This window comes from Ahaetulla prasina, chromosome 1 (assembly GCF_028640845.1).
Source record: "Ahaetulla prasina isolate Xishuangbanna chromosome 1, ASM2864084v1, whole genome shotgun sequence".
Taxonomy (NCBI): Eukaryota; Metazoa; Chordata; class Lepidosauria; order Squamata; family Colubridae; genus Ahaetulla; species Ahaetulla prasina.
The window spans coordinates 346,880,048-346,895,531 of record NC_080539.1 but is presented as its reverse complement, the minus strand read 5'-3'; the positions used below and the strand labels follow the sequence as shown (position 1 = coordinate 346,895,531).

At 35.4% G+C, this 15,484-nt stretch overlaps 1 protein-coding gene across 1 annotated transcript in view; it reads left to right on the top strand.

Moving 5' to 3' along the window:
* Positions 1-15,484, top strand: part of LRRC9 (leucine rich repeat containing 9) — a 72,392-nt gene that overhangs the window by 625 nt on the left and 56,283 nt on the right. Inside the window, exons 2-11 of the mRNA XM_058162940.1 lie at positions 310-403; positions 2,107-2,325; positions 4,290-4,430; positions 5,580-5,643; positions 6,880-6,950; positions 7,728-7,910; positions 9,429-9,614; positions 11,069-11,277; positions 12,485-12,616; positions 14,457-14,633. Coding sequence (XP_058018923.1) covers positions 347-403; positions 2,107-2,325; positions 4,290-4,430; positions 5,580-5,643; positions 6,880-6,950; positions 7,728-7,910; positions 9,429-9,614; positions 11,069-11,277; positions 12,485-12,616; positions 14,457-14,633 — 1,439 coding nt within the window. The 5' untranslated portion in view covers positions 310-346. The remainder of the gene's footprint in view (positions 1-309; positions 404-2,106; positions 2,326-4,289; positions 4,431-5,579; positions 5,644-6,879; positions 6,951-7,727; positions 7,911-9,428; positions 9,615-11,068; positions 11,278-12,484; positions 12,617-14,456; positions 14,634-15,484) is intronic.

The window sequence follows — 15,484 nt, the reverse complement described above, 5'->3', positions numbered from 1 at the left end:
TTGGCTTGGTAAACATTTATTGCTGATTTAAAATTGTCTCTAGAGCAGTATTTTCCAACCATAGCAACTTCCTGGGCTTCAATAGATGGAATTCTTCAACAACGATGGCAGTTGCTGAAAATTCTGGGAGTTGAGGTATATCTGAAAGTTGCCAACATTGGGAAACATGGCTCTAAATTTCTGGAATGCTTTGGAGCTTGGATATCTTAAACTTTAACATATGTCCTCTCTTATCCTCCATTAACAGCTAAGTCCTGGGTTCATAATTAATTTTTTAGCAAGATATTGCATTTTTATTCTTATCTCTAGGTATGAACTATGTCTTTTAAGCTGAAATGCTCAGAAAATGATACAGAGTGATTCTCAAAACCAGATTGCTTCTGACGAAATAATTAAAGAGTTGGTAAGTTTTGGTTTGTTTTTAAAAACCTCTTTGATATTCTAAATATTTGCTAATGCTATAAGAGCTATCAAACAGAATGATAAACAATAACTACTCCTCTGATCTTACAACTGGGCCTATAAAAATATTATCATATTTGTCACCCTCTTATAACCCCTCAATTCACTGTTTAGAAGTTGTGTAAGGTTATTAAATATTTATTTCTCAGTGTTGTACATGAACAAACTTTTGTGTATTGGCAGTACACAAGAAGCAAGTTAGCTTGTCATTATTGCTATATACACAGCTCTATCTCTTTATAGTTCTTTATTATTTAATAGGTTAATCTGGCACCTTTTACAATATTAAATTGATTCTGTCAATATTTTGATTATCAGTGTTGTAGTGTGCAACCATGTATTTGCAAGGAATGTTCCTGGCTATTGCATAATCTGTAAAGGAGAATGTTTAGGAATATAGAATCAAGGAATCTTAATACTTTTCAATGTTATATGCAAATATTATAGCCTTATCAGTTGATATTTTTATAAGAACTATATAAATGATGCAAATTCACCAGTTGAATTCTTTTAATAGAAATTATTGGGAAACTGTGGTAGTCTATGTGCTTTTATTCTTCCTTGTAAGGATCCCAATAGCATTTGTTTGTCATTGTAAGAAGCAGGGAATACAACTGAGTACTCCACTGATCTTGAGCAGCCATAATCATAATATTCATTTCACTGATGGCATTACACTCTTTTTGATGAACAAGCATCCTCTTAACTGTATTTGCATGACATGCTAAGTGTGGTTAATTCTATAAACTTTTAAGATAATAAATGATCAGCATGTGATGTGAACACATCTTTTGAAAATTGTGATTATTTATTATTAACAATTAAAGGTAAAGGTTCCACTCGCACATATGTGCTAGTTGTTCGTGACTCTAGGGGGCGGTGGTCATCTCCATTTCAAACCCGAAGAGCCAGCACTGTCCAAAGATGTCTCTGTGGTTATGTGGCCAGCATCACTAAATGCCAAAGGCGCACGGAACGCTGTTACCTTCCCACCAAAGGTGGTCCCTATTTTTCTACTTGCATTTTTTATGTGCTTTCAAACTGCTAGGTTGGCAGAAGTTGGGACAAGTAACGGGAACTCACCCCATTACACGGCACTAGGTATTTGAACCACTGAACTGCTGAGCTTTCACTCGACAAGCTCAGCATCTTAGCCACTGAGCCACTGTATCATATTAACAATTAGGTTACCATTAATAAATGAAATTTTTTCAGATTTTCTTCTTAAAATGCTAATGGGGTGGCATGTTTTTTTCTCAATATTGTCTTTTTTGCATTAATTATTTTTGATAATGCTATGGTATTTCTACTCTTGTTCGCCACTCAGAATAGATGCATGTTATAAATGGAATTTTCTCACTAAGATGAAAATCATTGAGATGCATGTGAGCCTTGAGGTCTTCACAGCCAAAAGGGACGTAAACCAGATCTCCAGCTGGTAAATTGCAATGTAAAATTCATTTTTTAAAAAAAGTCAGCCAGTGCAATAGATAACATAAGGGCTCCCTGGAATTAGTATTAGACCAAAATACATATGGAGTTCTTCTGAATACTTGTCATAATACAAAGGTATTTGGAGTTTACTTATAGTTTTATCTTTCAGTCGTAAAGGAAAAAATATTAATCTTTAACTCTTTCTTTCAGTGTACAAGTAATGGATTGGCTTATGAAAGACTTGAGCAAGAAGGATCTTCAACACAAAGCTTGGAGATGTTTTTCTCAGGCTACCCCAGAATAGTAGGCCTGTCTCATTTTCCCAATTTAACAAAACTAACCCTGGTTAGGCAGCACATCCAGTGGATTTCTGATTTAGAGTACTGTCCATTTCTTAAAGAATTATGGATAGCTGAATGCTGTTTGAAAGTAAGTAGGAACTGAAGTCTAGTGTTTTTATTTCCAGTGGATGAGGAAATCTTCATTTATCTTGTACTCTTTCGCAACCTTTTCTGGGTTGAAGAATCTGACTCTTTATGAGTGGTACACCCAGGACTATGCTAGAAAAAGTCACATAGGAACAAAAAGAGATTTAATTTATTTTTCATTTATTTTTATTCATTATTTTCTTCCATTATGAGAATTAACACTTTGTTAAACAACTAAAATGTTTTTGATTAAGCACAAAAATATTGAGCAGGTCTGGCTTTGGAAGAATACAATTGCCTAAGAGGCTGTATTCCCTGAACCAAAATTCATCATCTGCTTTCGGTTCCTGCCAGTTTGTACAACATTTTTCCTGTTTTCTTACAGATTCTAGTAGAGATAATGTTATTCATAGCACAATCCATAACAATTTTTGTATCCACTTTTTTATTGTCCTTTTGCCACCTCAATGCTGCACCTGACTGAGCTATCTAGTGTTATGATACCCTTTATTATTTACATTTCCCATCAGTGTTCCCATCATTGTTTTCTCCCAATTTGAAAAAAAAAGCCTTTTCAAACTGCTCTCTGTCTTGGTGATTATAACACCTCCATGGCAGATAATAATTACATTGGGCTTGGCAACAATTATATTTTCTTAGTGGCAAACCCGACACCTAATTCTTTCAGCAAAACATGCTTGAATTATGTTTCCCAAGTTCTCACAAGTAACATTACACATTGTGAAAGACGTTTTCTAAGATACTCCAAACATCTCCAAAAAGTAGCTTCAGTGAAAACACCAACTCTCTTAATTTTACGTTACACAAGATATAGTCAAAAACATTATAGGTGTGTATTTAATAATTTCTCCTTTCTGTTACATTAACAAGATTTGGTTGCAATAAAGGGTGAGCAAAATATTTTGTCATAGAGCTGTGATGGGGAACCTATGGCACGCATGCCACAGGTGGCATGCAGCGCCCTCCCTTTGGGCACATGAGCTGTTGCCCCAGCTGTTGTGGGGCATGCGGGGGGCGTGCGAGCATGCACAGGGGCAGGGCATGCGGGGGACCGCATGCAAATTGCATTTGGGGGGTTCGGGCGCATGTTTTGGGTACTCGATCCAGAAAAGGTTAGCCATCACTATGATAGAATGTTCTGATTGAAAAGCAGGGCATTCCAACCTTAGCATGGGCCTTTCCAAGATCAGAATGTTCTAAGACGTAATATTTTGCACAACTTTTTAATGAATTTATAGGCCTCACATATTTTTGGAGAGAATATAGCTCTGAAGCTTCAGCTTGTATACTTAGATTTTAAGTCTGATTGCAGTCTTAACAAAGAGTCTCAAAATGTCTCAATCCATTTCGCATCTAACTCATAGCACCTTCAGTGTATTATCTGATGTTGTCCCACTAATACCTGCTCAATTTTTGCTAATCTTGAAAAGCAGGACCAGATTTGATTAGAATTTGCATGGAAAACCACTAGTAAATCTTAGTTGCTTGAAAAAAGCAGCATTGAACTATTACTGTATTGTTGCCACAAAAATTATCTGCCCATGTTTGTGAAATTTCCAATAATCAGTCCTGATTCAGGAAAGACTAACTTCTCCTTAGTTTCAAATTTATATTTATACATTAGAAGAAAATTGGTAATCATGAATTGTGGATCTACTGCAACATTAAGACATTTTAAATGTAGTAATAGTTCATTTTAAGTAGTTAAAGATTATTACTTACCCAGAAGTACTTGGAGGAGCCCAGGTCTATGTATAGAAAGGGAACTCTGAAAATATAGTGGTTTATGTCCATCTAATGAGATGGCTGACAGTGCAATTACAGCTTCATGTGCCAGATGTAGATGACTATTTGTCAGTGTGGTTAAGGCATTTCCCCTAAACTCCTGTTCACCTTTCTGGAAATTCTGCATTTTCCTCATTGGTGACTTTAACTTCTTTGCAGAAAATTGCTGGTTTGGAAAAATGTGTTCTTTTGAAAAAACTTTACCTGTACTGCAATATGATTTCCATTATTGAAAATCTGGAAATGCTACAAAAGCTGGAGATACTTTGGCTTAATGGGAACCAGATTAAAGAAATACAGGTAAGATTGGGTTTTGAAGAGCTGTTGATTCTCATCTATCTCTTCTTTGTAAGGTTAAGCAAATGGGAGACAAGAAGATAATATTTAAATAGCTATAAATTGTGCAGGAGTAGAACAGCTGATCCATTTTATTACAGACACACTTTTATCACCAAAAACACTTTCTGATCAATATCTGCACTACTATTAATCTTCTCATAGTTCCCATCACTAACTTCTTTCCACTTATGACTGTATGACTGTAACTTTGTTGCTGGCAATCCTTATGATTTATATTGATATATTGACCATCATTTGTGTTGTAAATGTTGTACCTTGATGAACGTATCTTTTCTTTTATGTACACTGAGAGCATATGCACCAAGACAAATTCCTTGTGTGTCCAATCACACTTGGCCAATAAAAAATTCTATTCTGTTCTATTCTATATATTTGGCAACAATGCAAATATGATGTCAGCAATACTAAGCTCTTAGGCATCCCAGTTGTACAAGTGATTAATTATATTTCACAATCCACCAATAAGTATAAAGACTTCTTCTTTTTCCCTTTCCCTTTCCCTTTTTTTCCTTCTTCTTTGTTTCCTGCCCCCCTCTTTCTGAAAGAATGATGAATAGTGAACTAGAAGATATAATTAAGATTTAAACAATCAACATTAAAATTACCTGTTCTAAAACAAGTTAATTAAATAACCACCCAACCAGAAATTAAAATAATATTCACTTGAAAATAATACTCTAAGACGATCTTGTTTCTATAGTAGTAATAACTCTGCAACTGTCTAGAGATGAACAAAGGATGTCCGCCACTGTAATTTAAAACAAAGTAGCATAAGAGCTAGCAGAACTTAATCTTCAGATAGAGTGCCAGAATTGCAATGCTATTAGCCATATTAAAAGAATAAAATTATTAGGAATCTGCTAAATAAAATAGTTGTAAAAGGCCTGCTTTTAATGGTTGTAGTTTGTCCTACTTCTCAGGAAACATGCAGAAAATGAGACAAAATACAACTTGGTTTAAAATTGTTTTCCAAAACCATTTGCTTTATGCAACATAGTCTAATGTATGTGTGCTTTAAAGAATAGCTACATTTCTAAAGAGTTTGCAACATTATATGATTCTAAACATAATAATCTGTATTTTTTACAGGGGCTGACTTCATTGCAGAGACTGAAAGAACTCAATCTTGCAGATAACAATATCAGTAAAATTGGTACAAGATGCATCGTATTTTGCATATCTGTTATTTTGCATATTATTAATGGGGCAAACAAGTGAATAGATTTTCTACTTTGGAACCCTTCTCTTGCTCAGTAGAGAATGAGAGTAGAATGGAACTTTTATATTCCATGCTATGCAGTACAGTAGCAGAGCTAAGATTTTAGATGCTAAGCTTAACGGTTTTATCTAGGTGAGATTTTAGTGACAATAGGACAAACTTCAAATGATTGTCCTATTACTGGGGTATAAGTTTCATTTTGTTACCCAATTTTTTCAATGTGTAGCAAAAATAATAATAGCATTTGTAATCACATCATGCTTTGACACTAATAATAAGAAAAAACTATTGTGAAAAACAACATCAATCCTATTTCATGCTATTTCAGCCCAGAAATTGATCCTGGGTTTGATGCATCAGTCAACTGTTTTGGCCAAGTCATGGACTTTGGCTCTGATGTTGCTGGATCACTGACATCAATTGTGCAAAAGAGGAATTATAACCATTCTGGATCAGAAGTGCATATTTTTAATATTGTTGGCACAGGAACATTAATGAGTGTAGAGAGCAAGGAAGATGATGCAACAGATCTTGTATGTGTCTATCAAGGTCATCTTCCTTAGTCTACAGTGGGAGAGTTTTCAGGTCATCCCATGAACTTCCCGAGGCAGTTGTTGATTATTGTAGAAAATACCAGTAAAATATTAGATTGGCAAGCAGATCCAATATTTTAAAAAAGATTTGCCCATGTATAGAGAAATTTATTGTTCTATAGAAATTGTTCTATTGCATTTACTTGTATACTATTACAATTCACAAGAAATCCTTGAAAGAAAGAAAAAAGACTCTGATTCAAACTTCTTCCCTATTTCTTCCATGGGCATACCCATGCTGTTTTCTTGGCAACAATATAGACGTTAATATGAGACTACCCTGTTTCCCCCAAAATAAGACATCTCCTGATAATAAGCCCAGTCGGGCTTTTGAGCGCACGGCAATAAGGCCAAGTGCTATTTAAGAGTTCAAAAAAGTATAAAATATAAGACAGGGTCTTGTTTTCGTGGAAACACGGTACTTTCTTCTTTTTTCAATCTTTCCTAAAGCCTTGCATTTCCAGGTAGCTTTCTGACTAAGCACTAACAAGATCTGACCTTGCTTAGATTTTTAATAGCAACCAACACCAGAACAGAGAGAAAAGTTCAAGAATAATTCCCTCCTTTTCTCTCTTAGGAAACCTCTTGGATCCAAGTGAAAGCATTGAAAAATTAAATTTGTCTGGCAACAGAATACGCTCATTTAAAGTAAGTGTTGTCTTCTCTTTGGCTTGATTGATGTTATTTATTAATCTATTTTATTATTCAGATTTATAAAGCTACCTATCTGAATGTCTGGGCAACTCATAGCAAAAAGAGTATAAAAACAGAAATACAAATAGAACACAAACACAATAGTTTAAAAACAAAAACAAAATAAAACCATAGAAAAGCCATATAACCCTACAAAAAATCATAGCTGAGATAGATAATATCCATCAGTACCAATCAATACATCCACTCTACAGCTGTGCCACACACTTGGATGCCTATGATCGTTGACAAAACCATGTCTTCAGAGTCTTGCAAAAAATATGGAAAGTTGGGCCAATCTGACTTCTGGGAGATAATGTTCCAAAGAAGGGGAAGGACAGCAGAAAAAGCTGTCTTCCTGGGCCCTCCAGATGACAATCCCTGGCTGATGGGACATAGAATATACCCTTCATGCTGGACCTGATGGGACATGTAGATATGATTGGGGAGAGGCGGTCCCTCAAATATCACAGTCCCATACAAGGCAGGGATTTATAAGTCATCACCAGCTTCTTGATTTGGACTTGGAAGCAAAGTTGGCAAACAATGCAATTCATGGAGGAGCAGGGTAATATGGAGAAAGTTGTTAAGAAAATATAACATTGAAATATTTCAGTTTATTTTATTCCTAGGTTTCTGCAGGTTTTCTCTGAATGGTGAAGTCTAGAATAGTTCTTAATATTAGATATATTTGAAAGTGGTACTTTTTCATTTTTTTTTTCTTTTGCAAAGGAAATTACCAATTTGGCAAGATTACCTCACTTAACAGACCTGTGTTTGAATGACCCCCAGTATGAAGCTAACCCTGTTTGTCACCTTTGCAATTATGCAACACATGTGCTATATCACATTCCTTTGCTTCAAAGGCTTGACACTTATGATGTATCTTCTAAACAAATCAAAGAGCTGGCAGAGGTGAGTACAGGTTTTAAAAAGCAGAACAGAAAAAGGTTACTGTTAGCTAATTACATTAGTATTCTATTGTAGGAGTAAAAAAAAGTTTCCTCTTCTTTGTGTGTGTGTGTGTGTGTGTGTGTGTGTGTGTCAAACATTTATAAGATAACAGATATAAGCATAAACATGATTATGAATACAGGAAATGGATACGAATAAATGGGAACAGTAGGACAGGGACAGTAGGCAGTTGGTGTGCTTAATGCACGCCCCTTACAGAACTCTTAGGAGTGGAGTAAGGTCAACAGTAGACAGTCTAAGGTTAAAGTTTTGGGGGTTTGGGGAAGAAACCAGAGTCAGGTAGTGCATTCCAGGTATTGACCACTCTGTTGCTGAAGTTGTATTTTCTGCATTGAGTTTGGAGCAGTTTAACTTAGGTTTGTATCTATTGTGTGCACTTGTATTATTGCAGTTGAAGCTGAAGTAGTCATTTGATGATTATCCACATCATAACACTTACTAGCTGAGAAATATAAATATGAAAATAATACAATTATAGAGGTTAATGTTTCATTATTTTTTTAATTAATAAAACATTTCTTCAGTTAATTATAGCTTTACTTGATTATTCAATTTGTCGTTTAATCCTAATTTCAGCAGTTGTTTGAATAGTTTTCCGGGGAGAGGAGCTAATGGGGCCATCCCTATTGCTAAATGTAGAAAGCTTACAGGAATAATGGTCTCCTAGGCTGCATTTTGAATGTCGCCCAGATTCAGTCATGTATGGCAGGAAAGTGACCCTCACTTGAGATTATTTAAAACTAAATGTTAGTTCTCTGGTTTTCCAAAATTTTTGAAATTATTGTGTTAGCAATTTTGTGGGTATGTGCTTTAGCAAATAACCTTAGTGCATTTTAATTTACTTGTTTCTTTTTCTTTAAATGACCCTACTGCACATCTTGCTGAAATGCAAGGGTTTTTTAAATTAGATCAGAAAGAAATTAGCCTCTGTGCCATGGAACCCCAGATGGCTCATATTGCCTTTCAAAAGGACTATTTCCCTTAACACTGTCCATCCTTTACCTTAGAATATCCACGCTCCTTTCTCTCTTCCATAAATTGATACATTTATAATAGCTACTCAGAGTTACGGCTCAGAGTTGCCTGAACCGCAAGATGGGCAGCAAATAAATTTGATAAATAAATTAATCCACTAACTATTCTTGATGTCATCGTTATATGGAACTGCTTGCTGTAGAAGCATTGGAGAGTCTCTACCCAGAGAAGAGCAGATTATTTACACTAAGAAATGGTGAACGCATTATCGCTGTGTGGGAATGGACTTGCTGAAGGTAGAGAAAGTATAGGATGGATGTTGAAATGCTTTCCTATAAGAGGCTGTTCCATATCGTGTCCACCTTGTTCAAGGGGACATAATCCAAGAATGGCATGATGATAGTTTAGAATTTTTTATTCATTATTGTATCATTAAATGCCAACATTCAGCTCCTTTCTGAGTTTCCCTTTTATCTTTTGAAGACAACTGTGATGAAAAAAGTGATGTACTACAATATGCGAATCAAGAGTGTTCATAGACAACTGAATGAGGAGCTTGAAAAGCTAAGAGAAAGAAAGAACAAACTACAGAAATTGCCAGAAGATCGTCTTAAACATTTCAGCTGCTATGTGAAACATGTAAGAAAGGCAAATCTCACCATTACCAAAGTAAATTCTGGCTGAATCCTACCATTTGAATTCTACCATTTACATTTCAAGTGCCTCCCCACAATCTATTGTTATATCTTCAGTAATTCCAAGTAGGAATTACTTATTTCCCCCAGAAGTAAGATGGCAACAATTCAGGAGTGAGCCTTTCTTCATTAAAAAGCTTAGTAGAATACAGGCTTTGCAACCCAGAATGTTCCAGGTTCAATCCCAGGCTGAAAATGTCAGAGTTTAGGGTGAGATTAGGACCATTCTGGCCTTTTGTACGGTTGTGAAGTCCTTGTTACGTGCCAGGTCCAAGTGTTGTAAGGGCCCCATTTCTTGGCTATCTAGATCTAGATCTAGCCTGTCAGAAGATGGGTGGCTATAGAAATCAAATAAATAAATACAAAAGAAATTAATAAATACAAAAGAAATTATTATGGATTTATAGACTAATCCAGTCTCATGACATGAGATATTTAATCAAAACAGTACTACTAATAATCACAGGCCCTTGGGAAGGGCTCGATAGGTAACAAAAATGCCAATTCCAATCCAAACATCTGGCTGACTGAGTGACAAACAACACTAATAATACTTAATAATAAGTATTATTATTAATAATAAGCTGCCCAGAGTTGCCTCATAAAGGAAGTAGGCAGCATAAAAATTTAATAAATACATAATAAATAAAAGCATACATAATATTAAATTTGGAGTTTAATATAACCCAATGGAATAGAATTTGGAGTGTTTCTGAAACATACTTCTGCTTTGCAATTGGTCAATAAATCAGTACATCTTAGTATATGTTTACCAAGTCTTTAAAACAAAATTCAAATTGTCTTAACAAACTATTCCGGAAAAAATATCCACATGGAGCCCCAACACAGAACAATACCACAGTATAAAAGGGGAAGGGAGATTAAGTCTTTCCTTCTTGTGCTTGCTATTTGCTGACTAGTCTCACTACTCTCATTGCCTATTGCTTTTAGAAGTCCAATTTGTTTTTATGGAAGCAAATACTTGGGAAGAGGCATTTATGCATGGAAAGTGTATCTGAAGGAAAAAGTTCTCGTTTTCTCTCTCTCTCTCTCTCTCTCTCCCTCCCTCCCTCCCTCCCTCCCTCCTCTGGATCACAATCTACATGACCTTACATGATTATTATTTTTAAAAAATTAATGATGGATATTAAATATAGTTTTAGAATATGTGCGTATTGCATAATTTTGCTCTAAATATTGTAATATTTTTCTTCATTGTGGAATAATATTTTCTTCTTCATTGTGGAATAACAACTGAAATATTTTCTTATTTATGCAGTGATGTGCCGTAAAACACACGTACTGGTTCTTGTCCTATTTTTGCACATTATTTTATTTATACAATTTTGGGCTTTAGCTTTTCATTAAATGTTCCTATCTTTCATAAATTTCAGTCAAACTAATGCATTGCTTTCTGTCATAAAACAGCTGGAACGTGAACTGATGGAACTTCAAGCAAGTGGCAGAATACAAGCTAGTAAAGTTTCTTCAAGCTGGAACTTTGAATATGAAAAACCAGATGGGGATGTGGAGAGTCCAGATGAGACCCCAGAAGAATCCAGCCTGGAGCAACTATTTCTTCATAAATTAGATGCCCTCAAAAGAAGAATAAATTTCTGGAACAACAAACTGCAGGAGTATGTACATCTTGTGAAAGGTGCAAGGGCTGCTGTTTGAACAGGTTTGGGACTTGAAGACACTGAATTCATTGCTTGAGATAAGATCCACATTGGGCTTTGGGGTTGCATGCTGGTCCTCAGTTCCTTCACATGTGCCTGTCCTCTGGAAGAGGCAGGTTGGATGCTCTGCTGTGTTTATGTCATTGTGAAGGAATTTGTAGGAAGGAGAGAAATATTCAGAGAATCCATAGACTTGAGGACTCGAAAAGCTATCTCTGTGTAAATAAAGTATAATGTAGGATTTTAGGACTTGAAAAGTTATGTCTGTATAAATTAAATACTGAATAACTAGAGCCTAATTGAGAAAGTTTAATTGTTTAATTGCAGTACTTTTTTAAAAAGTACTCAATATTTAGATTTGTTTTAACTGAACAAAATTCTTTCTTCCATTAAAAAGTCCTCCTAACTGGAAGGATAGCAGGATTGTTGTTTTTTACATGAATGATTTTCATGTTTATATTTTTACATTCATAGATATCAGAGGCCCTCTTGAGAAAAAAAAACCCACTTCTTTTGCCTTTTCTGAAATAGTTTCCGTTGGGCCATTAAAGTGCATGATGAAAGCAAAAATATTGTATTGTATATTACCTGAAAGGAAAGTGGTTATTTCCCCCAAATAATTCTCCTTTATAATGGGAGAACTATCTTCCATGAGCTGAAAAATGGAATGTGATGAGTGAGGTTGGATAATTTCAGGGATGCATAAACAGCCTAAAATTCAGGATCACATTTCTTTCAGGTACCAGGATACTTTAATTCTAGCTGGGAGTAACATTGAACTTTGACAAGTCCTGGATTCCTTTAACTAACACCATCCTTAATCTACATTAAAAAATAGACCTTGTGCTTATTCTTTTACTATAACAACTTTATACATGAAATGGAGTGCAGCTACACTTTTGTTTTTTGCAGAGCACTTGATAGAATTTGAATACTGGTTGCATTTTCATTGTATCTGTTTAAGTTAAATAAGACAGATGCGTGTGTTTTAGTGGGGCAAAGTTGGAAAATCAGGAAAAAAAACTTCATTAGGAGCTTCCTTGGCTCCGAGATCTTGAATATTCATAAAGCTTGCTGTGTAGTTCTTCAGATCATTGCTCTTTTCTGTACTTTGCCATTCACTGTCAACTTTCAGCTATGGTGTATCCTGTGTGTTATATTGCAGAATTGAAACTATTTATCAAGTGGAAGTCAAGAAGAAGAAGAAAACCAGCAATTTGGCAGTACAGTTTTTGCTTACTGAACTGGAATCTGTGGGAAACACACGATTTGAAGAGGGCTCACCAAATGATGTTTGGTACAGTTGTTTTGCAGTGTTCTAAAATTTTAATCTTCAATCTTGCAGTGTTCTAATGCAGGAGTGTCAAGCTCAATTTCATTGAGGGCCGCATCAGGGTTGTGTTTGACCTCGGGGAGCCAGGGTGGGTGTGACCAGGATGGGCATGGGCAGCTCAACGTCACTCGTGTCGGGGGCACCTGTGGTGGCCCCAAGCACTCTGCCAGTGAAAATGGGCTCCCAAGCTCCATTTTCAGCTGCCACGGCCTCCTGCAACCCTTTGCCAGTGAAAACGCACATGGCCCTCCCAAGCTCCATTTTCACTGGCAGAAGCACTGACTACTACCCTAAATATCACTTCGGAGCAAAAAGCAGGATATAAATCTCCCCTTCCTTGAACTCTGTATGCCACTCAATCTAGCTTGCAGTTCATCCTTGTTTTGCTACCTAGATAGCACTATAGAGAGATTCAGATCTTGTTACCATACTTATTTATAATATGTAGGAGAAGACTGATTTCTACAAGAGAAGGGAAAGCCCCATTCATGAGGAAGCAGAAAATAATATGCAGCCTTGTACAATATTTATTGTACAGCAAACCCCTCTAAAATGTAATAAAGCAAGGAATTGCATAGCTACTATACCCAACCAACATTCTTCTATTCTGCTGTGTTTCCCTCAGTAAATGTTAATGTATCAAATAACAGTTCTGGACTTCTCTACAGGTTTCATTCACTCCTTTAGAGTGCCTCACATAGACATCACATTTCTAGGTTATCGCTATTACAGTCTGTGCTTGGAACACATACTGTACAGATAGTGTTTGACTTATAAGCATAATTTTCATCATAAGTGAGTGTAAGCGACTTATCATGATGTTATCTAGTTGGGGTAATGAAATGTCTGCATGAAAACAACCAAACCCAGAGAGCACAAGGACTTATCATGTGAACAGACCCTATTTTATAAGCATTTTTACCATGATTGTTAAGTGATTCACATAATTAAGCAAATTCAGCTTCCCCAGTTGATTTTGCTTATCAGAAGCTGGTGGGGAAGGTTGCGTATCGCAATCATGCGACTGCAGTATGTTCCTCATAAATGCAAACATGAATTGTGATCATATGACCATGGGGGGTGGTGCAAGTAGTCGTAACTTTTGAAGGATGGGTCATAACTCAGTTTTTCAATACTATCATGATTCCAAACAATTGTTAAATGAATAGTTGTAAGTCGAGGATATAATAATATATAATAATGTATATAATAATGATGGATGTGGCCACTCAGCCCTTTTTGTTAGATAAGATATACAAAAAGAAATGTCCAATAAGTAATTTACTTCAAATAATATGTATGGTAATAATTACCAGGTTACTTCATTCAAAGGAAAACCATTTTTTCTCAGAAAACTGGGACAGAAAAAGTATATATAGTAGAATATCTCTGGTTCAGTCTCCACCATCTTCAGACGAGCATACTAAGATCACTTTTCAACTCTGAAGGTTAATGATGTTGGTCATTGTAATCACTATTAGATAAACTAATGGTCTGATTTGCTGGAAGGCAGCTTAAATTGTTAAGTTTTGTGCTCAAATCTATTACATTCAAAATAAAGGGATATAAATTTAGTGTAAAGTGATAATAGTTTGAAAGCAAATTGAATTTAAATTCAGCTGCTTTCTCTTCCTGCTGGTTTTAATCTGAAAATAATGGTAATTGTCTTCAAAATTGAGTGATTGTCTTAGATTTTATTGTAATGTAATTAATGGAGGGAGGGTTTTTGAAATTTTGTCTATTTGGGCAGGGTATCTTCCTATTGAGTAATTATAGTGATTCAAGTCCTCTTTCTTAACCACAGGTTTAATTCATGCTATGAATTGATTTTATCCCGATTTTGTGCCTGGGACTTCAAAGTATACGGCATCACTGCACTGAAAGTAAATCGTGTCATTAGGGTGCACAACCGGATTTTGAGGCTGAATTTTGAGGAGAAATTCCAAAACTTTTTAGATAAAGAAGAGTTAAATGAATCCATGTGAGTTGATTCAAAGAAAATTATTTTTTAAAAAAGATAATTAATTGGACTTTGGTTCTTTGTGCTTTTATTGTGTGCATTGTCTGCATAATAAATCTATCTATCTGAAAAATGAGTTCAGATTGCAGTGGTCACTAGGATGCGTTCAACCCAATCAATATTATTACACGTGAGAGTAGGAATATATTGTGATTTTATGGATTGTGTGGTTATTTTAGGGGTCTGATGGAGCTTGAAATTTAGGTGGTTTCTATTTAAATTTAACTGGTTTCTCCAGTTCTGTTCTGGAGAACTGCTAGAAATGACCTAAAAGGGGGAAAAAATGCTTCAGTTCTCATGATGTATTATGTTTAAGCTGGCTAAGCATCCTTCAAGTTGCTTCTCATTCAAAGGAAGGTTCATTATATGTTTGTTTCATTTTGATATTGTTAGAAGATTGGTACAGATATGAAGGAAACCGTATATACCCACACAGAAGTGAATGACAGTGATATTTATTACTGTACAAGCTTAAAGCAAAATATATTTATAATAATTCTAGTGACCAGTAGATGTGTACCTAGCAGCTAGGCATCTGTATAAGTAAGTACAGTAACAGAATTCTCCTAAAAACATACTAACAGAAGTAAACATTTCAAACTTCTGCTCTTAATTTTCCTTTAAGATTTAAAAAGCTAGCTGATCCTTTCTTTTTCCTCCTACCTTTATTTACAGCACAATTTAGGAATGCTGAGACCTTTTCCTGCCTTGCCAAATTTACTATTGTTAATCCTTCTTAACCCATTATTTTCCAGTTTTTTAGCACTAAAACCACCTGTTTTTTGTTTTGCCACCATTTTAGCAATCCTGTA